We start from the raw sequence: 23,133 nt of genomic DNA on the forward strand, positions 1-23,133 counted from the left end.
TACTATGCTTCATCATCAGGTGACTTCATGGCGCTTAAACAGGAAATCAGAACATGCGAGAATTTCCTTGTCCTTGGACTGTAAGCTTTCCAGACCCAGATGCTTTTCTATGAGAAGCGTTCAAAGAGCAGTGTTATAATATGAGTAGTCTAGTCCCGTAGAATGCACTGGTTAATAGAGAATATGAATTGTGTAATCGGGTGTTAGGAGTAGACTTCCGCAAAGCCCATAAATGGGCCCGGACCTCAGGCCCAAAGTCCAACCCGTACTGGGCTATAGGCCCTACCTTCGAAACCCGACCCAACCCACAGCCCATTCGTGGGGGCCCATAAGGCCCCCATTAAAGCCTATTAAGGGGGGTTACTAAGCATCTTGTAATCGCTGTATTCTAAGCTTCTACTTATTATATAGAGTTTAAATTTTTAGAATTTATAATTGTCATAGCTATATAAGTATACATTTCAAACTTAAACAAAATCCGATCAGAAGAGGTCGAGATACTACGAGAAAGTATATTTTAACACTAGATATATGTCTAGGATCTAGATAGGATTACTACCACTTTCTATGTGAACTTCTGTAATTTATAAATTATCTAAATAACGCGCTTTCTCGAATTTTTAAACGTATTATAGAGAGATAACTAGTAATTGATTCTAAATGATCTAAACTAATAAAATATTATTTTTAGAATAAGGTTTAGAAACGGGGGTAAAACAAAGGGTAATTTTTCATATGTCTGAAAGAAAGGCTAGTATCATGCAACAGGGAAATCATAAAGAGAGATTGAATAGCGCTCCAGATAACGTGGCTTAGGTTACGGTATAGCCACCGTCCACGCGGAGATCCGCTCCAGTGACGTACTTGGAGGCATCACTCAGTAGGAAGGTCACGGCACCCATTAGGTCTTCTGGTGTACCCATCTTGCCGGCGGGGATGAGAGATATCCATTGGTCGCGAAGCTGGGGGTTCTCGTCGAGGATCTTGCGAGTTCTGAATGACAGACAACATTAGCAAAAATTCCTTCGAGGATTTCTCTACTCAGATGTATCTCGTCGTCCACGTTGGGGTACTCACAAAGCAGTAAGCATATAGCCAGGGCTAATGCAGTTAACACGGATATCATGGCTAGCCCACTCTACAGCGAGTGAAGCAGCAAGATGACGCACAGCAGCCTTCGCAGCGTTGTACGGAGCCTGGGGCTGGGGGACATTAACAATGGCGCCGGACATAGAGCCGATCATCACGATGCTACCGGGCGCCTTGCGCTCCATCAGGTGCTTAGCAACATTGATGGCGAAGAGGTATGTGCCGTCAACATTGACACCCCATAGCTTCTGCATACGGTCGAAGGGGTAATTGATGGCCTCGAAGTTCTCTGTGAAGCCGGCCGAGGTGACCAGGTTATCGATCTGACCGTGCTTGGCCAGGACTTCGGCCATGGCGTTGCTCACGGAGTCGGGGTTGGCGACATCCGCGTAATGGGCGGTGACATTGGGCATGCTGTTTGGAATTAGCGTCCGGAGTGAGCCGGAATGATATGGCAATGGAGACTTACTCGTCCAGACCTGGATTCTCCTTGCGGAACTGTTCAATCAACGAGGCAGCTGCAGACTCGGCTTCGTCCTCTGGGGTAGATGTTAGGATCAATCATTTGCTCGGATTATTTAAAAGTGTTGTAGAACATACTGTTAAGATCAATGATAGCCAAATCTGAGCCGGATGCGACAAGGCCTTGGCCCATGACCAGACCCAAGCCACGAGCACCACCAGTCACCACGCTAACTTTCTTCTCAAGTGAGAACTGAGCCAGAGTACGCTTGAAATGCATGCCGCCGCGCCCCTGGGCTACGGGCTGAGTGGGCATCTCGCTGTCGGGAGGATATTCAATTTGTACGCTCTCATCAGTACGAGCGAACTGGCCCTCCTTCTCACTAGAAGCACCCTCGGGGGCTTTGGTCGTAGCAGAGAGGACGGGGTCCTTTGCGGGGTCATTGCTCTTCTTCTTTCCGAGTGAGGCAGTGTATGAGAGAGGACGGGTGAAGCCTGTATTTGAGTGACTAGCTGCAAAGGCAGGGCGAGCGGTGTTCAGAGCCTTAATGGCATTGCGTGCGACTGTTGGCTTGAACATTTTGAAGGTCACAGCTTCAGATGCACTGGAGCTGTGGTGGGATGAGGTTGGGAGAGATGCGATGTACAATATATGTGCGGGAAAATCAAGTTCAAGGGAATGGGAATTGAGGAGAGGGAAGAATCTATCCGGGGGAGGGGTGAGAGTATGAAACAAAGCAGGTCATCGGACCTGACTTTTTTTTCAGGGCTCAAGGGCTGGAGAATGCAACAATTGCGGCGAAACAAGCCAATGGATAGTAGACGTGGGTCTATTGAATGGAAGGAGATTTTTTCATTTGTTGATTTAAAATCATATAGCTTGAAAATATCCAAAACAAAAGGCCAGACCGTGATGTCAGATCGGCGGTTACCAGCTTCGCGGCATCATTTATGCATGGAGTACTTTTGTTTATCATTTTATTGAAGTACGGAATATACTTTGTGCTACATGTGTATCTTAAGATCATCCTTTCTCATTCGAATCTGTCTCTCAATATTTAGTGCTGGATTCTAGCCTTAGAAGAACTACACGTATCTTATACTTTTGCCTATAATCTGCTCTCTTTATTTACATTTGATAAAAGGACTAGTCACTTTCTGCACTCCAGGGACAACGCGGCCGCATTTGCTGCAGGCCAATGGAGAGCTCTGATTGACCTGACTGTGTGGTCATTTTTGTGTCATGCAGTTTACATTTTGCCACCGAGTAGTATTGCGTATGTGAGATAAGTCGGTGAATAAATAGGTCTCATATAAGGTCAGTTACAGGGGGGAACAGTCGAATATCAAGTTTATCTCGAATCCAACATCTGAAGTAAATCAAAGACGTCTGGGGTAAATAGTGGACCTGGGTTTATGTGGGGACTTGACCCCGTTACCCCCGTTGACCCCGGTTTTGTGGACCATCGTGAGTTTGCAGTTAATATTTACAATTTTACTATTTTACTATTTTACTATTCATTTAATCTGATACTGTCTCTACGTTCTTTCCTTTCACCGGATCGGCAGTCATTAATCGTGTATAATTGTAAGACGAGATCGATGTTGATATTGTAACTCCACATTTGTGTGTCATCCTTGGAAAATATTCCCACTCTATTCGGACTCGGCGAATTCCACCAGCGGTGTTCCGCTTTTGCATTGATCCTGTAAAATATATGTTAGTCAGTTATTCTTGAAGATCTCCAGCTTTGAGTTCCGCAGGGAAATAAAAGAGCGGCCCAGGCAGACAACCAGGGGCGCAAAAATCAAAACAAAAGATTCAAATGAAACAAAAATGATATCACGCGGGTCCGGGGAATTCTAGATCAAAGTCAGGGGGAAAGGCGCGTGACTTACTCCTTTTTTATGCACGACCCGCGCAATGGTGCCCTGTTGTGGACTGCGAATCACCGTCTCCATCTTCATGCTCTCGATAACAACCAATGGCTGGTCTTTTTCCACCACATCTCCTGCTTGCACCTCCACCCGCAGCACTTTACACGGCATCGGGGCCAAGACGCTGTTTGTCACATCCTTCAGCCCCAATGCCTTTTCCATCCACTTAGCCCGAGGCACCGTGAGTCGGTACTGGGTTCCACGCTGGAATGCGATAATAGTGTCTTCGTCTCGAATCACTGTTGTATCTAACCGGGTGTGCGCGAAAAACGATGTAACAATGTGCGACGCTGGATCCAGGTGGCTCACCACCTGCTCGAAGACTCGGCCGCCGACTTCCACATTAAATGTGTCATCTGCTGTCTGCTGCACTCGCACACTAAACGTGGAGCCGTTTGTAGACCCTGGGCCACCAGTCTCGGTAAATGACAACTGTCGCTCTTGGTAACTAGGAGTGAACCCGACCGTTGAACCTGCAACGCCTACTGAGGATCGCGCCCCGGAGACGATGTCACGATGTAGACAGGCCAATGCGACCTGCGCCAGCACCTCCTCCTCAATTTTCTTTGGGGGGAAGAGCTCTTCGCGGTGCTTCTCAATGTAGCCGGTCTCGACCTCACCGGCGATGAAATCCGGGCTCTTGCAGATGGCTTTCAGGAACTCTATGTTAGTCACGGGTCCTGCAACTTCATACTCTTCCAAGGCAGCAGCCAGCTTGCGGAGAGCCTCCTCACGATCTGCACCGCGCACAATGAGCTTGGAGATCATGGGATCATAGTGGGCTGATACCTCGTCTCCTTCCACAAAGCCTGCGTCAATGCGGATGTCATCCGAAGTAGCCGGTGTTCGCACATGGAGTAGACGGCCTGAGTCAGGGATAAACCCTTGCTCTGGGTTTTCAGCATAGATTCGCGCCTCAATTCCATGGCCACTCTGGGCGATACGCTCTTCCACTTCCTCTTGCGTAAGGGGCAGCTTAGCTCCTTCAGCCACCAAAATCTGCCAGTGGACAAGATCCTGTCCTGTGACCATTTCAGTCACAGGATGCTCGACCTGGAGTCGTGTGTTCATCTCCATAAAGTAGAAGTCCCCAGAGTCATTATCAAAGATGAACTCCACAGTACCGGCACCTTCGTAGCCGACGGCCTCTGCAGCCGACCGTGCCTTTGCCCAAAGGTCCTTTCTAGTTGCATCAGGGAGATGAGGCGCCGGAGATTCCTCTAGAACCTTCTGGTGTCTCCGTTGAATACTGCAGTCTCGCTCTCCTAGTGCAACGGAGTTACCATGCTTGTCTGCAAATACCTGGACTTCGATGTGCCGCGGTGTAGTGATATACTTCTCGACCAGCACATTGTCATCTCCAAATGAGCTCATGGCTTCTGACTTAGCCGACTCAAGCTGGGCTTGAAACACCGCCTTGGAACTGGCAATACGCATGCCCTTTCCACCACCTCCTTTGACGGCTTTGATAAGCACCGGGTATGTTATCTGGTCCGCCTGCTCCTCGAGGAAGGCTGGGTCTTGGTTATGTCCGTGGTAGCCTGGGACGCATGGCACACCGGCAGCTGTCATAATCTCTTTAGAGCGACTAATAGGGCACATCTGGTAAGTATAGTGGACACTCAAATAGCGTAACGAACGTACCTCTTATCACCCATATCCTCAATAGCCTTATACGGCGGGCCAATGAAGACCAGCCCGGCCTCGGTACATTTTTGCGCAAATGCAGAGTTCTCACTCAACTGCGTATCGGCCCCGAGTTAGTATCCTATCTAGGATTCAACTATGCACAACCAACTTACAAAGCCGTAACCAGGGTGTATTGCTTGACACCCTTCTTTCTTTGCAATCTCAATGATTTTATCGCCATCGAGGTACGCCGACACAGACCCCAAATTGAAGGCGAAGGGGGAGCTCAAGGCATGTTGAGCTCGGCTATCCGGGTCAGTGTAGAGTGTTGTTACGCGGATCCCACGCTCTGCAGCAGTGCGTCCAACTCGTCTAGCATGTCGAAGTTAGCACCACCAATTTCACTTAATTAAGTGTTTAACATACAAAGCGATTTCTCCTCGATTGGCTATAAGAATCGAGTCCAACGATTTGGGTGTATTTGATGTGTTAGTGGCCGATGATATAGCTCGCGATGTTCTGCGGGCCGTGGTCGGGGTTAAGCGGGGAGTAATGCGGAGAAGGGATGAGAGGGTCATGACGGTGGGAGAACAGCCTTTCCAGCTGTAATTGGGTCTTTACAAAAAGTGATTTGGATCACAGTATAAACATAATCAGGGTATTTCGAAGGGATAAAGTAGAGAATGGGAAATGCTCAAGGGTTTGGAGAAGCTCTTGTTAAGCCGACGCAAAGCGAGATTGCGGGGAAAGCCGAGGGGGTGACATAATCAGCCGCTTTGAGAAATGGAAGGTCACGAGGTCTCCCAGTTGATGTCTGCCAAAATTCTCCATGGCTGGTCAAGTGGGTAAAACAAATGGTACCTGCTTACCAAGAAAAAGAGTGGTTACGGGGAATACTTTATTGTTGAAACCTCCATGGGGAAATCGAGGGTTTTGGATTCTGGGGTGGATTACTTAAGACGCACAATTCCTTTGACTAAAAGCAACTATATAGCTTTCTATGCTAGATATATTAGAAAAGACGTCTATGAGTAAAACCATACCTCCATCTTCTCTCTCTTACTTTGCAGTCTCAACATCATGCTTCAATCTTGTGAAACTTGGAGGTATTGACAATCCCACAAATAGAGATTTTATGTTATGGTTTAGTGGACTCACATCTCAGATGTCCAACTGACGAGTCTCAGGCTTCCAACTTATCCAGAGTCAAATTTGGTAAGATAATGCGAAATCAAGACTGCGATAAGCTTTTTGAGTTTCATTTCGAAAGATACAAAGAACCGTCGATCTATCTCTTGTCTTGTCCTGCAGGGGTATGGAATAATAGTAAACTAACTACTCACGAGGGCAATCTCGAGTGCCAGCTCACGCTTTAATAAGAGCAGAAAGCATTCAAACGCGGATATGCGATCCGATAACACTAATGGATCCCGGTGATATGCCCCGGACAGACCTTCCTGTATAGGAATGGCTTATCTGGTGTAGCGCACTATCCAGGTGAGTCAGTCCAAGCCGAGTAACTATAGCTTTGGCTACACCGACTATTAAAGGAGGTGTTTAAGCTGCAATTGTGTCTTTTTTAGCTCCTAGATCATAACTATTGTTTTTAAATTTGAAAGTCAACGGCGATTACCTCGTTCAAGTACTGGCTACATACCTAGTCAACATATTATGCCCATGATGAATCCTTTCAGCGTGCTGAAGCAATATATCTGGGAGTCTTCCCCAATCCCTATCAAGGAAGATGTATTTGATCCAAAAGTATGTTAATCTAGACAATTTCGAGCTTTATCCAAAACTTCACCTCTAAGAACACATCCAACAGGTGCACCTGAACTACACCCCACCTTCAAAGAAATTTACAATGGAAGACCTCCGTCTAAATCAGAGTGCAACCGCATCACCCATTGCAGGAACAGTGCCATTTCCATTGTTGTCAGCCGAAGGTGTCAGAGCCTACCGAAGGGCCCTGTTCCAAAAGGATGTTATAGACAAGTGTGCCAGCTCGCCATTCCCAGGAACTTTGGTCCTCCGTGATGCGGCGAAACAGTCAAAGTTTGTCAAAGATTTTTGGACACACCCCGAGACAATGAGGATTGTCTCTGAAGCAGTCGGTGTACCTCTGGAGGTGGTGATGCCAACGGAAATAGGGCACACCAATATTCAAGTTGAAGGCACTACCATCGCAGAAATGGCCAGTAATCTCAAGCCTGAGCCCGCGTTAGAAAAAATTGAGTTGAGTCCAGAAGACCGAGCTTATGACCCTTTGAAAGATGCTAGTTCTATCATTCCGTGGCAGTAGGTTCATCCCCTAGCCACCTTGCTTATAGCACTGACAATACTAACTGGACCAAAGCTATGACTCGTATCCTTACGTTTGCGTATTGATGCTGAGCGATACTGAGGGTATGATTGGAGGCGAGACATATATCAAAAAGGGAGACGGGGAGGCACAGAAGGTGTGTAGAAATTCGTCCGATTGAAACTGAAATATCCTCACTAACCAAACCCTGTAAAGGTTGAGGGTCCCCAAATCGGTCATGCTGTCATGCTTCAAGGTGGCGAAGTCTGTCATCTGGCTGCCCGGGCAAAAGGTGTGAAGGAGCGGATATCGACCATCACTTCGTACCGTTCTACAATGCCAAACGTCTACGACTCCAGCTATATTACCAACATTCGCCCTTATGCGGATACAAAGTCTCTCTATCCTGAATGGACACGATACCGCTTGCGAAAATTGAGAGATGAGCTCACCCATTATCTCGACGAGATAGAGAAAGAAGAAGACCCCGTCCAAGAGAGGAAGGATATACAAAATCTGATTGATCAGCAGATTGATTATTTACAACGAACCTCTCGACAGATGGTTGATCCCGAATATACTCAGGGAGTTTTGAGGAAGTATGGCAGACCGCCATACTATGATGCACCTAGAATTTGGGAGACTGTTCAATCACTACCGGATTTCGAGAAACTTGCATCAGCCGCAGATGATGAACGACGGTGGCAGCCTGAGAGTGTCTATTGGATGGACCTCCTGAGATCCGTCGAAACAATCCGGCTAGGAAAACCTCTTCAGAGTGCCCTTGGAACCGCTGTGCGGGAGAAGACAAGAAAGTACTATATGGGGGATGAACTTCTGCGACAAGGGCTCAATGAGTTGTTCTTGGATTGGTTGGGATACTCAGGTATCTGGGAACTTTACTGCAAGATTTGATTGGAAGAGAATTGAGTCAACTATCACCATAAGATTTGAAGTTTATACCAGCGCAGCGACTAGCTTTCAAATTGCACAAATATATTCCCAAGCAAGAGACCTCTTCTATCAAACGCTACTACATAATGATTGCCTTTCTAGAATACAACATAGTATATAAAGAATGTAAGTAATGATCTTAAATTTAATTTTGATTGTCTTGGGTTACCATACAATCCGAAAGAGAGGTGCCATGCCCTCCCCCGAACCATTTAGTAACAACTATATAATTCTTTGAATTTGTCGCTGGAAAGTCCGAAAGAGAGGTGCCATGCCCTCCCTCAGGCTTTCCAATAACACCTTCCACACATCAGTTGTCCTCATTCCATACAAAAATAGAACTCAATATTCATCTCCTCCGACATGAATTCGAGGCCTCGTTAAAACCAGCTGGAAGAAAACCCTGTGGGATAAATACAACCAGCTGGAAAGAGTACCCCGTACATAGATTGAATCCAATTTTCTCCAATTTTCTCCAATTTCCCTTTTGCCTTGGATTTCCTCCATTATCTTGCTTTTTTGTTTTTTTGTTGTTTTGTTTTGTTGATTTTTTCTTTTTTTTTGGGGGTGTTGTTGGGTATTCATCACTTTCATCCACTTTGATCATCGATTGAATCTGACATTGGCGTTGTTTTTGGGTTGTTTTGGGTTGTTTTTGGGTTTCAATTTCATCCACTTTGACCATCAATCTGGCATTGGCATTGTTTTGTTTTTAAGTTGTTTTTGAGTTGTTTTTGGGTTGTTCTTGGGTTGTTCTTGGGGTTCACTTTCATCCACTTTGACCATCAATCTGATATTGGCATTTTTTTTGTTGTTTTGGATATTGATATTGGCGTTGTTTTGTTGTTTTGGTTGTTTTAGATATTGATGTTGTCGATATTGATATTGGCGTTGTTTTGTTTTTGAGTTGTTTTAGATATTGATGTTGTCGATATTGATATTGGTGTTTTTTGGGGGCCCTTTTGATGGGCAGTTGAGGTATGGGTTGCCATGCCCAATTTCTTCTTCAGCATTCGTTCAATAGGCACTTGAGCCCTCTTGTTTCATTAGGACTCATTGGGGGGGCATGGCAACCCATGCCGAGTTTCTTCTTCGGGGTGTGGCATGGCAACCCATGCCTATTTTCTTCTTCAATATCCGTTCAATAGGCAGTTGAGTCCCGAAGAAACAAGAGGACTAATCAGTTGGCATGGCAGCCCATGCCCATTTTCTTCTTCAGAGTCGGTTCGATGGGCAGGTAAGTCCTAAGAGGACATAATGGGTGGTATGGGCTGCCATGCCTGTTGTTTCTTCAAAGTCGGTTTGATGCGTAGTAGAGTCCTCCTGTTTCTTCAGGACTCATTGAGTGGCATGGGTTGCCATTCTTGTTTTCTTCTTCGAGGCCCGTTCGGTGGGCAGCGGTTTCACGGCAACCCGTGCCTATTTTCTTCTTCAATCTGTTTATTGGGCAGTTGAGTCCTGAAGAAACAAGAGGACTAATTGGTTGGCATGGCAGCCCATGCCTATTTCCTTATTCGGAGTCGGTTCAGTAGGCAGGTAAGTCCTAAGAGGACTTAATGGGTGGTATGGGCTGCCATGCCTGTTGTTTCTTCAAAGTCGATTTGATGCGTATTTGAGTCCTCTTGTTTCTTCAGGACTCATTGGGTGGCACGGGTTGCCGTGCTTGTTTTTTTCTTCGGGCCCCGTTCGAGGGGCAGTGGTGGCATGGCAACCCGTCCCTGTTCTCTTCTTCAAGGTGTTCAATGGGCAGTTGAGTCCGTTTGTTTCTTCGGGACTCATCGGGTGGCACGGGTTGCCATGACCATTTTTTTCTTCAAGTTCGACCAATTTGATTTCCTCCACCATATTCTTTCCATTTCCAGGCGGCAGTGTCGAGCCGCTCATGTTTCCAAGAGATTGTCTTGAGTTGTCGTGTAATTGAGGCCTCGTCAAAACCGGCCAGGAGAAAAACCCACGTGGGGAAAGCTACCCAGCCGGAAAGAGTGCCTCGAGTGGTGATGTTTTGTACCATATTGGTATCAATGACACCGTGGTGAATATCCAACCGAGAGAAAACCACGTGGGAAAGGCTCTCGGTTGAAAATGAAGTGTTCACCAGGAAAGGTTCAACATAGTTGAACGGCCAGCCGGCAGGAAACCCAGTGGGAAAAACTGCTGGTCTGGATGGGGATGAGAGAGACATCCACAGACGTTGATTGAACCAATCCCACACGACGTCAACTCCAGCTGAGGGTATGTCTTTCATGCATTAGTGTCTCACAACAGTTATCAGTCATCAGGCAGGCGGGTTTTAGAGCCCGAGATATGAGTTCCAAATGAAGACCACAGGCGCCGCAGTCTCCACTCAGTACATCAAACCCAGGTATCAAGAATGCGAATGCTCGGTACTTGAAGAGAGATCCGGGCCCTGGATCTCTCCCAAACACCGGCGAAGATAAGAGAGAGTAAGAATCCAAGTTATCAGCCACCAGAAAAGACCACAGGCGCCGCAGTCTCTACTGAGGACATCAAGCCCAGATATAGGAATACACGGGTGCTCAGCACTTGAATAAAGGCTAGGGCCCTTGACCCCTACCCAAGCACTGAGGTGATGAGGTTTTCAACTTTAAAATTCAAAGCACACAGGTAATTTCTTTCAAAAGGCCATGATTGGTTTGTTAAATTCAATCCTCTTCAGCAGGTGGGAGTCCCAATGGGGACGAACGATGGGAGTCCACGGAGGCACATCGTGTGGGATGGTTGTAGAAGGAAAGGAAAAAAGGAGAGAGAAAAGGAAGAGGGGGGATATATATAACTTGGTATGACGTAGACCCTCGATAGCTTCCGATATCTATTCAAGTAATCGACGTAGTTTGAATGAGATGAATGGGCTTTATAGTTTAGATGTCCGGTCCGGATGAAGGAAATGTATACTGTAAAAGGTATAGTACTTCGAACTTATTGAATGGACTAGTATATTTGGATAATGTCACCTGAGCACTTGTGATACCATAAGTAGAAAATGGACGAAGTTATTCGATGTCCGAATGCCAAATATAACGTGCATTTTTCATATAATTGTTAGCTGTTGCTGTATACAGAACGGAAAGCAAAGTCAAAAGTGCATGCAGAGCACGAGACATGACAGACATTTCATACAGAGAAAACCTAAAGAAAGCCCAAAAAGCCGAGTCTAGAATGAAACAGCAAAAGAAAGAGAAGTAAAATCTAAGTCTCTATTGAACTTATGAAAAGGTGCATTGATGCCTTGTTCCTCAGGCTGTAGGTGAGATGTAGATCTCCAAGGTGGAGACGGGCAACGCCAAGGCTTATGTTAGCAGGATTGCCATCCATCTTCTTCAATGCACGATCAGTCCGATCTTCACTCTGTCACGTCAGCCGTGCATCCTCGTTTTGCACGCGCTATACATATCTTTACTTGATTTACTTTCGTTCAAGTCTTGTCATTCATTTAGCAAACGCCCCCTCGAAATTCTCGCCACTCAATCTCTTTCAACTTTTTTTTCTCTCGGTATCCACTCCAAGATGTCCGACGACGATGAATACTATGAATTCGAGGATGAATACATGTACGAGGATTTAGTCCCAGACATGGTCGTAAGTACAGTCCTCAAGGCGATACCTAAATCGACTCGTGCCATCAGTCTTGCACGAGAAAACCGCATCAATTCAGACCCTAACCAAAACTTTGCTTATCCAGGACGATCTCGCCGCTTCCTCATATTACGAAGCCGCCCTATACGAAGACCCAAGCATTGATGTCGAAGAATATTTCAGCGACTGGGACTATTATTCAGACGATTACCACGACGATGACGCAACCGTCGAACAAAGCGCAGAGAGAAAGAAAAGAACCGCGATCGCAGCGACAGCACCACGACGAACGAAAGCATCTTCCCGTCCAAAAGCCCACATCGCCAGAATCCCGCCGACGAAATCTCCACTTGTGCCGGATATCGCCTCTTTCCAGGGCGTGGTGTGGAAAACACCCGCGCTGGACCGGGACCAGGACGTCGCCATTTTGTACGAGCCGGACACGGGCGAGAAAGTCGCGCTTCTGGAGAACTGGCGGGAGGTCTTCAAATCTGCCCAACCGGCGCTGGATAGGTCGCGCCTGAAAAGCCGACACGTTGTTGAATCCAAGCCCATCGACCCGTCGCTGGCTGACGATGAAATGTTCGCTGGTGATGGCACAGATGACGAGTCTGATAGCGAGGACGAGATGTCTGATGTTATCTTGTCGGATTCCTCGGCGGTTGATGCTGGAGATACTGGGGATGCTTCGAATACAACTCCGGACCCGGATCCGGATTCTTTCCGCTCGATGAAACTGTCTTCGCCGCCGAAGGTTGTGATTCCGTTGAAGAGAGGGCGGAAGCGGAAGGCCGTTGCACAGAAGGATGATACCGATGAGGACACGGCGTCACCTCGTCCGAAGAGGGTTGCGTTGCGGAAAGGTGGTGGTGATAAGGCTACAAAGCATGCGGCACCGCCGGTGCGCAGGTCTGCTAGACAGAAGAAGTAGGATGGTTGTTGGTAATGTTTGAAATAGGGCCATTTATGACATGTACAACGACTAAAATGAATTTTTGCATATACTCTCTAAAGAGATAGCATCGTACCTAATGAAGTATTTTTGTGTATAATTCTCTTGTTTAAGCATACTCCTTGTTGAATGCACGGCCAATGACCATCCTACGGATCTCACTTGTACCGGCACCAATCTCATACAGCTTCGCGTCCCGGAGAAGGCGTCCAGCAGGGATCTCGTTGATGTACCCGCTTCCTCCCATGAGCTGGATAGCATCAAGCGTGCATTCAGTCGCGCGTTCAGCGGCGTAGAGGATCGCGCCGGCGCAGTCCTGAGTGCGGACGGTCATCTCGCCAGGTTCCACGGCAGCATTATCTACCTGTCGTGCTGTGGCGTAAGTGTACGCACGCGAGGCAGCCAGCTTAGTATACATGTCCGCAAGCTTGCCCTGAATCAACTGGTTGTGGGCGATCGGTTGACCGAATTGCTTACGCACGTGTGTGTAAGGAAGGACGAGGTCAAGTGCGGCTTGCATAATTCTGGGGGATGTTAGAATATGAGAGGTGCGCTGGGGTATGGGAGGGCTCACCCTAGTGGTCCTGCACTCAGAACGAGTCGCTCCAAGTCCAGACCCTCCATCAATACACGGACACCGCGGTTCAGCTCACCCAGGAGGTTCTCTTGGGGAACGAAAACATCCTCAAAGATGAGCTCGCCTGTGTTAGAGCCACGCATGCCCAATTTATCGAGCTTACGTGCGCATGAAAAGCCCTTGAAGGTCTTCTCGACAATGAACGCTGTGATACCTTTGGAACCTAGTTCAGGCTCTGTCTTGGCGTATACGACAATGTAATCGGCATCGGGGCCCTGTAAGAAAGTGTGAGCAATGAGGTCGGAACTTCTGATTCCCTTTATACCAGCAACGTGACTTACGTTGGTAATCCACATCTTGGTTCCGTTCAAGAGCCAGCCTCCATCAACTTCCTTCGCCGAGGTCTTCATGCTGACTACGTCGGAGCCAGCTGAATGCTCCGACATTGCAAGAGCACCGACCTTTTCGCCTGATAGGAGACCGGGAAGAATGCGCTCTTTTTGTTCTGTCGAGCCATTGAGGGAGAGCTGGTTCACGCAGAGCTGGGAGTGGGCAGCATAAGAAAGACCGATGCTTCCTTTTTATTCAGAACCGAGGTCAGATCGATGTTTTCAAATGGACATATACTGGAAGACCTACCAGATGCTCGGCTGATCTCTTCCATCACCACACAATGTGCCTGGTAGCCCATACCCAAGCCACCGTACTCTTCATTTGCTGTGACACCGAGGAATCTTCATACATGTTAGTATGCGCGCTGTAACACACTCCCTTCTTAAAGAAGTTAATCAACCGCTTGGGAGAACCCATACCCAGCATCACCCATCTTCTTCCACATCTCCACTGGGAACTCATTCTGTTCATCTGTCCGTGCAGCAACATCGGCTGGGATCTCTCGCCCTACAGCAAGGTTAGAAATGCGGCTTGGGCAAAAGCACGGGAAACTCACTTGTAAAATCTTGCACACGCTCTCGCAGCTCTAGGAGATCCTCCTCGGACGGAGGTGCGAAGCCGGTGGGGTGCTTTGTTGAGATGGAGCGGAAACATGGGGTGAGTGCGGGGATGCGGTTTAGCCGCAACGCACGCGTTGATGTGCGAAGGAGAGAAGGGAGGGTTAAGGAAGCCATGATTATATGGGAGAATCGATGTAGAATGCAAAATGCAAGGTAATTGTCTTTGGGGAGGTGGACCTCTTAAATATGTGTGCAGGGGGGGTGCGGTAGTCCTCGGCGCGCAATCAAGGACTTGTAGTGTATATGTTGTACTATGAGCTCCCACCTTGGAACATACTAGTCTTCACGTTTTTGGATCTCTGACCAATACTATGATCTATCTACAGGTTAATTGATTTGTCTACTTTCTTCTCCCTTTGCGTCTCCAATTTTCCAACATCTTTTTGTCTTTTTTAGTCTTCTCATGGGGATGATGATGATGGCCCTCGGGTATAAGCGGCAATCGTCGCACCTCCGCATTTGGGGAAACCCCAGCTTTGTGCCTCGCTTCATTCTTCCTCTTCTACTGTCCACTGTTAGTATAAGTTTAAATACTTCACGAAACTTATAATATACCTAAACATACCTCCCCATTTTGACTCGAGCTGAGCTCTGCCAATTTCTTCTCGGAATCAGCTACACTCCACCCTCTTCCCCGCAATGCGTGTTCCGTCCCCGCTCGTCCTCCGGAGCTGGGGCTCACGACTCGGACCACGCAAATATCTCCAGTCAACAAATATTACGCGACCAGTTTATAGAACGGTAGCAAGCTATACACATCCTCACCATGCCTCAGCCCTCTCCGTCCTCCCCACAGCAGTGGATACCTCCTCACAGGAGTACCGCGAAAACAGCGAACAAATGCAAGAACTCCTAGACCGGATGAACAGCCTACACACAAAAATTGCACGCGGAGGAAATGACAAAGCGCGCGAAAAGCACATCGCCCGCGGCAAAATGCTCCCAAGAGACCGCATCTCTGCCCTAGTCGACCCAGGCACCTCCTTCCTGGAGCTATCGGCACTCGCAGGACACGGGGTTTACGGCGAGGATGTTCCAGCCGGCGGAATCATCACCGGCATTGGAATGGTCGAGGGTGTCAACTGCATGATCGTTGCCAACGACAGCACTGTCAAGGGCGGCACCTACTACCCCATCACAGTAAAGAAGCACCTGCGCGCACAGGCGATTGCACAAGAGAACCGCCTCCCCTGCATCTATCTGGTTGATTCTGGTGGTGCAAATCTGCCTCACCAGGCAGATGTGTTCCCAGACCGTGATCACTTCGGCCGGATCTTCTTCAACCAGGCCCGCATGAGCTCCCTCGGTATCCCACAACTCTCCGTTGTCATGGGTCCCTGCACAGCGGGTGGTGCATATGTGCCTGCTATGAGTGACGAAACCATCATCGTCGAGAACCAGGGAACAATCTTCCTGGCAGGCCCGCCTCTCGTCAAAGCCGCGACGGGCGAGGAGGTTTCCGCCGAGGACCTGGGTGGTGGCCAGCTGCATTCGAGCATTTCCGGTGTTACGGACTACCTGGCTGTCGATGATGCGCACGCTCTTGTTCTTGCTCGCCGCTCCGTCGCGAATCTCAACTACCCTACCACGACAACTCCGCTTCAGCTGGAGAACGGGAATGGAGATTCACTTGTCGTGAAAGAACCCCTGTATGACCCTAATGAGCTAAACGGGATCGTTGGCACGAATCTACGACGCCAGATCCCTGTCCACGAGGTCATCGCCCGGATTGTCGATGGGAGTGAATTCGCCGAGTTTAAGCGTGATTATGGCTCGACCCTGGTAACAGGCTTTGCCCGCATCCACGGTCATCGTGTCGGAATTGTTGCTAACAATGGAATCTTGTTCTCCGAGTCCTCGCTCAAGGGAGCGCATTTCATTGAGCTCTGTGCTCAACGGCGGATCCCTCTTGTGTTCTTGCAGAATATCTCGGGCTTCATGGTCGGTGCTGATGCTGAGAAGGGTGGTATCGCAAAGAACGGTGCTAAGCTTGTCACTGCTGTTGCGTGCGCCGATGTCCCCAAGTTCACTGTTGTGTTTGGTTCCAGTGCTGGTGCTGGTAACTACGGGATGTGGTAAGTTTCTCTGCTTGGCCTGTCTTTAATTCTTTTCTAACTGGTTTTGCTCTAGTGGTCGTGCCTACTCGCCTCGTCTTCTCTTTATGTGGCCTAATGCTAAGATCGGTGTTATGGGCTCTGAGCAACTATCTGCCGTTATGGAGGCTGTCGGACGAACTGCTGATCCGGCTTTGAAAGAACGCATCGACCGTGAATCAGAAGCGACCTTTTCATCAGCTCGTTTGTGGGACGATGGTATCATCCCACCATCTCAGACGAGGAAAATGCTGGGGTTAGGTCTAGCAGCCGCACTCAGTGGTAAGGCCGAGCCAGATGTGCAAACCAGGTTTGGTGTGTTCCGCATGTAGGCCTCTCTAGACTATCATTTTTTAGTCTAGCAGGTCCAAGGAGCTCATCACAGAAAGAGATTCGGATCGTCTATAATATCCGGTACTATATTCTCACACCTTTCTATGTTGAGGGCAAAGGGTTCAACCACATGCCAAACATTCAAGGGGTCTAGCGCGAGCCCATCAACCAAAAGATAATAGCAACAAGACCAAAAGAAAAGAAAGCACTTTTTCCTCCATCTCGTGAAAATAATCCTTTTAGAGTCCAGATCAACCAAACCTCAAGTATGTCAAATATGAAAAAAAGGGATGACACCAATTGTGTACAGCCCAAAAGAAAAGAAAAGATACAAATCTGTAGCAGCAAAGCATAGTTCTATAGGGGAGAGAGGCACAGACATATCGGCAACATATAGAAAGAACATCAGTCATACATGACATGTTAAGATGCATAGTAACGTCGGGTGGGGCATATATGGCAGAGGGTCGTATCGCATGAAAATGAAACAAGACAAGGGCTCCCCAGTCAAAAGGGCCCCTCGAATTGTTGAAATCAAAGGATGACACACGGCCCGCGGCGATTTTTCGGCCGGCATTTTTCTCTCTTGCGGTCATGGCGGTTCGGGCCCTCGCGCTTGCGGTTGGGATCGCTGCTGCTCCTTGAGCCCTCGGAGTCTTTGCGGATGATCTGGCGACACAGATCGACGAAGACTTCGTTGACATTTGCGCGGCGCCGGGCAGAGGTCTCGTAGTACGGGGCGTTACCCCATTTCTGGGATAAGCCGAAGGCGCGGGCGCGTGGTACGGCGCGGTCTTCTTCCAGATCGGATTTGTTGCCCACGATCACGATCGGGACGTTTTCGTCGTCTTTGATTCGGATGATTTGTTCGCGGAGCTCGGAGAGTTCGTTTAGGGAGGACATGCTCGTGATGGAGAAGACGAGGAGGAAGCCTTGGCCTTGCTTCATGTAGAGCTCTCTGCAGAGAGGGTTGTTAGTACGGTATGCTTTTCTCGGGGTCGGTCTGCGGAATCGATCGTGGGTGGTGGGTGGATTGATGACTAGATTTACCTCATTGCCGCTTGGGAATTGTTAGCTTTGATCTCACATGAGTAGGTGTGCAGATTTGGGTGGAGACTTACTAAACTGTTCTGTTCCTGCAGTGTCAAGACTTCGAAAATTTAGCATCATGCCATATCCAAACTACCGAGTTACTCACATCTCCAGTATACATTGCCGACCCTGTCAAACTTGGTTAACAAGGGGGTAACTCCAGCGCATGTTAGACCACTTACGTCTACCTCAATCTGTTTCCGGTATGAATCTTCGATCGTGGGGTCGTAACTTTCGATCCAGACATTTTGAACGAATTGGGCTGAAAAGCGATTGTTGATCAGCCTGAGAACTCAGGGCAGAGCGGAGAACGCAAGGAACGAACCTGTTAAGCAACTTTTTCCGACACCTCCTGTTATCGCATGGAAATACCTGTGGTCAGCCTGTGACCTATGGGGATATCTCAGGAGTTGAGGCTCCTACCAGCACCCAAAACAACAATATGGTATTCGCGTCTAAACAGGGCGCAAACAAACAATTAGACTTGCATCTTGCGGGTATTCGGGAATTATCCATGGACTCACTGTGGCCGCATTGAGAAAGGTGTATCGATATTATTTAGTGATTCGGAATGGAAATCGAAATAGCTCTCGAGGGCCGAATGTCGGGCTTAGTGTTGATCCCACGTGGGATAAATGACGATCTCAAAGTGAAGAACAGTTGATTGTGACGAATTGGCCCATAAACGACGTAGAATGCTTCAATTGTATTGTGTAGCTCACTTGGGGATGGAAGAGCTTGAAAGGGCGGTACGCGGGAGCGGTTACATGGCCCGCCTTTTCGTGCACGGGATAAGGAGATTCGAGGGATTCGAGGGATTCAAGGATCCACTGAAGAGTATTTAACACATATAGAGTAATGCGAAGATATTTAGGCGTCTCGGCATGAATTTTTCGAGAAGAGGGGAGAAGGTCTGATAACGGGAGTTAGCCCAATTGCCCTCTCCGTCTTTCTCTGTCGCTTTTAGCCCTTCGACCCAATCACATCATATGCCGAGATCGTCTCTGGCGGTCAGGCACTAACTGTAAATGTATACTGTCTTCTCGGCAATGTTTGATCCTTTCTTTTTTTAGTCTTTTCGGGTCTTTTTTAATCTTTTCTTTGCCGTTTTTTAATTGCCATCCCTGTGAATATGTGTCACGTGACTGACATGTGGATGTATCAAGGCGTTGAAACAGAATCCCGAGGTCACTTGTGTTTGAGGAAACTCAGCATCTGTCATTTTTTATATTTCAAACTGATACCTCGTGTGAGAGAGAGTGTGGAATTAAAGATATGCTCCATAATTGGACAATTGTTTATTGGCGGGGACCTCGGGAGAAAGAGAAGGATGCATCACATAGACCCGAATGGACCAACTGCTGCAGGGGAGGCCCACAAAGGAACTGCCCCCCGGTTTCATAGAAGAAAAAAATCGTTTAAAACGCAAACAGGCTACGACATAGGTACATATATGTCTTTATCAAGCAAACAGTCCTTGATGATTTCGGGGAAAGCCGCGTACGTCATGTGTAGGATGTGCCTAGGTATGACTAGATCGGGAGATTTGTGGAGAGATAAAGCGGACTGATTCTGATACAAAGTACGGAGTACTCCGTACATACATCCAACTTCAAATGTTGCATTTGAAATCTGTTTCAAAGTACTTCAGGGTTAACACTATTGAAGCTTAACCCTCGGTACATTTTAAGGCCATCAATATGTTTGCCTTAAGCCCCTCAGTTAGTTAGTTACCTAGGCACTTCAGTAGACGATATGTTTAGAGATATAGGTGACCAGATCTGTATGGCCTTCAGAACTAAATCTTCTGATAAAAAGCCACTAATGATACACTCATAGATTTCAAACCAATAGCAATCTACGTTTTGCAGCTTCACATGGCACCCACAGTGGACGGATACGTCATGTTCATCACGTGATACACACAGGCTAGCCTCTGTCTTCTTGCCGCCAGCTTTACCTGTTGCATTCTCACCATCCCTCGCTCCATTGTCATCCTATTAGCTCTTTGACTTGTTTTCCCACAAACGATACCCTTTATAAGCAAAAATGGCCTCTTTCCAGGAGCGTGCCCAGCACTCTATTGCTCAGCTTGACAAGGAGGTACGTTTCCAGCCATTGTTGTGTGTTTCGCTGGCGCTTCGGATCCTAGCCCTCGGATCCTAGCCCTCGCCTGGTGGCTGCAATGCTTCTAAGCGCCAGTGACCACAGCAGGAGTGACTGCAATCACTTTCATTAATATCCACTTCACTGTGCTACTTATCGCTGTGATTTTGAGCTGACATCTGTCATTTTGTAGCTCTCCAAGTACCCCGTCCTCGCCAACCTTGAGCGTCAGACCAATGTCCCCAAGGTCTATGTCATCCTCGGCCTTGTCGGAATCTACTTCTTCCTGGTCTTCTTTAACATTGCTGGCGAGTTCCTCGTCAACTTTGCCGGTTTCCTGGTTCCCGGTTACTACTCCCTCCAGGCGCTCTTCACCTCGAGCACCCAGGATGACACCCAGGTAAGACTTTTTTTTTGTAACCTTTTTCCTTTTTATGCGCAAATCGCTAACTTTGTCTTTCTTCACTCTCATAGTGGCTTACAGTATGTTCACCTGATTCTATCACCTTGTTGTCGCAAGCGTACGGAAGTATGGGATCACCGCCGATTCGGGGTCATCATACACCACCCACGTGACATCTTTTCCGCTTGCACACGACCAATGATTCTAACATATCACTTGATAGTACTGGGTTGTCTTCGCCTTCCTGACTGTTATTGAGAGCGCCATCAGCGCCGCTTACTGGTTCCGTATGTGCCCACAAGACACCAATCTTCCTACTATTTTGCTAACTGATCGCAGCCTTCTACTACATCTTCAAGTTCGTTCTGATCATGTGGATGGCTCTTCCCCAGACCAGGTATGTCACTATCCTATAACAAATTCGAGACCCAGTAGCTGACCTCTTTCGCAGCGGTGCCCAAATTGTCTTCCACTCCTTCCTCCAGCCCGTGGTTGGCCGTTTCTTCTCCACCAACGGTACCTCCTCCAACCTCCGCGCCCAGGCCGAGGCTGCGAGCAAGCCCCACTCCAACTAAAGGAGTGTAGGCAGTCTTACCTCTTAGCCGAGAATCGCATCGACAATATAAGTTCCGTGGAATCTGCTTTGGCGCGGGTCGCGGATTCGATTCTCTGTGCCCGGTGGGGCACTAAGCACGAAGTGAAGTGGTTGGCTCAAAGCTTCGTTGCTATGATTAAATAGGAGCAGTGCAATAGCTGGAATATGAAATAGAGAGGACCCGAGAAATGTTGTGACGGGTCCGCGGTTGGATTTTCGCTGAATATGAGAATGCTTTATCTTGATTCTTGCCATTTTGTCACACTCGAGTGAATTAGTTGTTTAGTTCGTATGTTGTGAATGTGCATGCAGTTATTTTCCAATGTTTAACCTTGGAGGATCTACCTACCTAGCTACGTCATCTACGTAAATCTTCATCGGGGTGCTGCTCTATGTGCCGTCGAGCTGCGTCCTCACGGAAGCCCATGCTAGTTCATTTCCCATACAAGTCATATGATGCATCATTCTGGGATCCTATGGCCTTCTCAAAACATAGTGCACAGCCGTCCTTATAGATATTTCCTTTGATGATGTTTACAGATCTCATCAATCGATCAATAGGATAGTTCGTCTCAATACACATCTTAAAACCATTCTTCGAGTGTACAAATCAAGCACCCTTTAACAGTCTGCTCCAAGGTCCAAGCCGAGCAAAAACGGGTCGACCTCAAGAAGCTGGCCCGACATTAAACCACCCTCCCTTTTGAAGAGACTGCTCCGAAAACTTGACCAAGCCGTGTGCCTCGGCATTAATGGCAACATGGTCAATGTCCTGGGCTATATTCCTATCATAGAAAGAATGATGAAGTTCGTTGATAACATCCTGTTCAGCATCAGACAGGTGAACGGGACGTCTTAACAGCCTTGAGATGTGCAGTGACCAAAGTAACCGTCCCAAAGCCAACTCGACCGGTACGTTGTATACTGACAATGACAGCTAGCTAGTGCTAACAAAGATACCCCCCACCGCCCTTCTCCGACGAAGATTCCAACGCTTCTTGTAAGTTGCAGAGCTCTTCAGCAAGCAACTTAGAATCATCACACTTGCGGGCCGTATCAAAATCAATCAAAATAGCTTTCGAATCCCGAATCAGGAAGTTGAACCGATTCACATCACCATGTTTAACTCCCAAAGCATGTAACCGAGCAAGAGTCTTTCGGCAAAGTTCAAGGTTATGAGGCCCAGCATACCGTGCATTAGCGATACGCTCCATCAAAAATCCAATAACACGACCATCTTCAGTGAGATGTCCCATGAACCGGGGACTAATGTCACAGCCCTCAATCAATCGGTAGGCACAAGTCTCGCCTTCCAGGTATCCAATTTCCCAATCAAAGCGAGCAAACTTGACGACGATAAGTTCCTCAAATTGGGGGCATTTGACTTCGTAGACGCCCGTTCGAAGTCTCCTGCTCTCCCCGAGATCCATGTAATCAACAAAGGTGTCATGCCATGTATTCTCAACTCCTGGAAACGAGGTTCGAGTGGCGCGGGCAAAGTACGGCTCGCCGGTTTCTGGGTGTTTGGTTACTAGTCCATCGTTCCAATTGCCTGTAGGAATTTCGGGGAGAATCGTGGCTAGGGATGGGCCGAAGCACATATCATCTGTGCTCCAGATGCCTTGGGCAATGGTGATATACCTGACTGACCCGTTGATTAGAAGTCGGAAATAACTTTCGTCGTCATTGTCAGCTTCTGCTTGGAGCAATGTGATGCTTCTTTGGTTTTGCATTAGGGTGTTGGTACACTGCATGGAGGGGCAGTGTATCTGCAGCTAAATATTGGGTGTTGGGGGATCAAATGGAATATTATTGGCCCAGAGGTACCATTTTGCTTACAACGTGCAGGCTTTCATGCAGGTGTAGCTCCCACATATTGTATTTTACGAAGTACTATAAAACAAATACCACGGTGGTCTGGTTGAAGAGACATTGTACACCGAGATTGCACACATCTCTGGTCTTTCCTGCCTCGTTAGGGCTCAATATATAGCCCGACAG

At 47.8% G+C, this 23,133-nt stretch overlaps 10 protein-coding genes across 10 annotated transcripts; 4 read left to right on the forward strand and 6 right to left on the reverse strand.

The window, feature by feature from the left end:
• Nucleotides 1–812: 812 nt before the first annotated feature.
• On the reverse strand, nucleotides 813–2,131 carry PEX2_097950 (uncharacterized protein; the record flags this gene model as incomplete). Its single annotated transcript, XM_016747065.1, has 4 exons — nucleotides 813–993; nucleotides 1,078–1,503; nucleotides 1,559–1,628; nucleotides 1,690–2,131. The coding sequence occupies 4 exons, from the start codon at nucleotides 2,129–2,131 to the stop codon at nucleotides 813–815; spliced, it is 1,119 nt and encodes a 372-aa protein (XP_016598414.1).
• A 1,076-nt stretch (nucleotides 2,132–3,207) lies between these two features.
• Nucleotides 3,208–5,696, reverse strand: PEX2_097960 (acetyl/propionyl/methylcrotonyl-CoA carboxylase subunit alpha; the record flags this gene model as incomplete). The annotated part of the gene is made up of 5 exons (XM_016747066.1): nucleotides 3,208–3,258; nucleotides 3,451–5,077; nucleotides 5,134–5,231; nucleotides 5,292–5,490; nucleotides 5,545–5,696. The coding sequence occupies 5 exons, from the start codon at nucleotides 5,694–5,696 to the stop codon at nucleotides 3,208–3,210; spliced, it is 2,127 nt and encodes a 708-aa protein (XP_016598415.1).
• Nucleotides 5,697–6,795: 1,099 nt separating this feature from the next.
• PEX2_097970 (uncharacterized protein) lies at nucleotides 6,796–8,335 on the forward strand (the record flags this gene model as incomplete). The annotated part of the gene is made up of 4 exons (XM_016747067.1): nucleotides 6,796–6,879; nucleotides 6,944–7,416; nucleotides 7,475–7,577; nucleotides 7,637–8,335. The coding sequence occupies 4 exons, from the start codon at nucleotides 6,796–6,798 to the stop codon at nucleotides 8,333–8,335; spliced, it is 1,359 nt and encodes a 452-aa protein (XP_016598416.1).
• A 1,852-nt stretch (nucleotides 8,336–10,187) lies between these two features.
• Nucleotides 10,188–10,556, reverse strand: PEX2_097980 (uncharacterized protein; the record flags this gene model as incomplete). Its single annotated transcript, XM_016747068.1, has 1 exon — nucleotides 10,188–10,556. The coding sequence occupies one exon, from the start codon at nucleotides 10,554–10,556 to the stop codon at nucleotides 10,188–10,190; it is 369 nt and encodes a 122-aa protein (XP_016598417.1).
• Nucleotides 10,557–11,899: 1,343 nt separating this feature from the next.
• On the forward strand, nucleotides 11,900–12,899 carry PEX2_097990 (uncharacterized protein; the record flags this gene model as incomplete). The annotated part of the gene is made up of 2 exons (XM_016747069.1): nucleotides 11,900–11,971; nucleotides 12,075–12,899. 2 exons carry the CDS (start codon nucleotides 11,900–11,902, stop codon nucleotides 12,897–12,899), a joined length of 897 nt encoding a protein of 298 aa, XP_016598418.1.
• A 130-nt stretch (nucleotides 12,900–13,029) lies between these two features.
• On the reverse strand, nucleotides 13,030–14,624 carry PEX2_098000 (isovaleryl-CoA dehydrogenase; the record flags this gene model as incomplete). Its single annotated transcript, XM_016747070.1, has 6 exons — nucleotides 13,030–13,444; nucleotides 13,495–13,772; nucleotides 13,839–14,074; nucleotides 14,137–14,231; nucleotides 14,310–14,397; nucleotides 14,447–14,624. The coding sequence occupies 6 exons, from the start codon at nucleotides 14,622–14,624 to the stop codon at nucleotides 13,030–13,032; spliced, it is 1,290 nt and encodes a 429-aa protein (XP_016598419.1).
• A 525-nt stretch (nucleotides 14,625–15,149) lies between these two features.
• PEX2_098010 (putative 3-methylcrotonyl-CoA carboxylase, beta subunit (MccB)) lies at nucleotides 15,150–16,935 on the forward strand (the record flags this gene model as incomplete). The annotated part of the gene is made up of 2 exons (XM_016747071.1): nucleotides 15,150–16,585; nucleotides 16,641–16,935. 2 exons carry the CDS (start codon nucleotides 15,150–15,152, stop codon nucleotides 16,933–16,935), a joined length of 1,731 nt encoding a protein of 576 aa, XP_016598420.1.
• A 535-nt stretch (nucleotides 16,936–17,470) lies between these two features.
• PEX2_098020 (uncharacterized protein) lies at nucleotides 17,471–18,563 on the reverse strand (the record flags this gene model as incomplete). The annotated part of the gene is made up of 7 exons (XM_016747072.1): nucleotides 17,471–17,894; nucleotides 17,987–17,996; nucleotides 18,058–18,086; nucleotides 18,135–18,157; nucleotides 18,211–18,290; nucleotides 18,452–18,483; nucleotides 18,553–18,563. The coding sequence occupies 7 exons, from the start codon at nucleotides 18,561–18,563 to the stop codon at nucleotides 17,471–17,473; spliced, it is 609 nt and encodes a 202-aa protein (XP_016598421.1).
• A 1,514-nt stretch (nucleotides 18,564–20,077) lies between these two features.
• On the forward strand, nucleotides 20,078–21,112 carry yop1 (putative membrane biogenesis protein (Yop1); the record flags this gene model as incomplete). Its single annotated transcript, XM_016747073.1, has 5 exons — nucleotides 20,078–20,131; nucleotides 20,328–20,534; nucleotides 20,761–20,824; nucleotides 20,877–20,934; nucleotides 20,989–21,112. 5 exons carry the CDS (start codon nucleotides 20,078–20,080, stop codon nucleotides 21,110–21,112), a joined length of 507 nt encoding a protein of 168 aa, XP_016598422.1.
• Nucleotides 21,113–22,079: 967 nt separating this feature from the next.
• On the reverse strand, nucleotides 22,080–22,865 carry PEX2_098040 (Lipopolysaccharide kinase; the record flags this gene model as incomplete). Its single annotated transcript, XM_016747074.1, has 1 exon — nucleotides 22,080–22,865. One exon carries the CDS (start codon nucleotides 22,863–22,865, stop codon nucleotides 22,080–22,082), a length of 786 nt encoding a protein of 261 aa, XP_016598423.1.
• Nucleotides 22,866–23,133: the final 268 nt, after the last annotated feature.

The sequence above is a fragment of the Penicillium expansum genome (genome assembly GCF_000769745.1).
Source record: "Penicillium expansum strain MD-8 chromosome Unknown contig349, whole genome shotgun sequence".
NCBI lineage: Eukaryota > Fungi > Ascomycota > Eurotiomycetes > Eurotiales > Aspergillaceae > Penicillium > Penicillium expansum.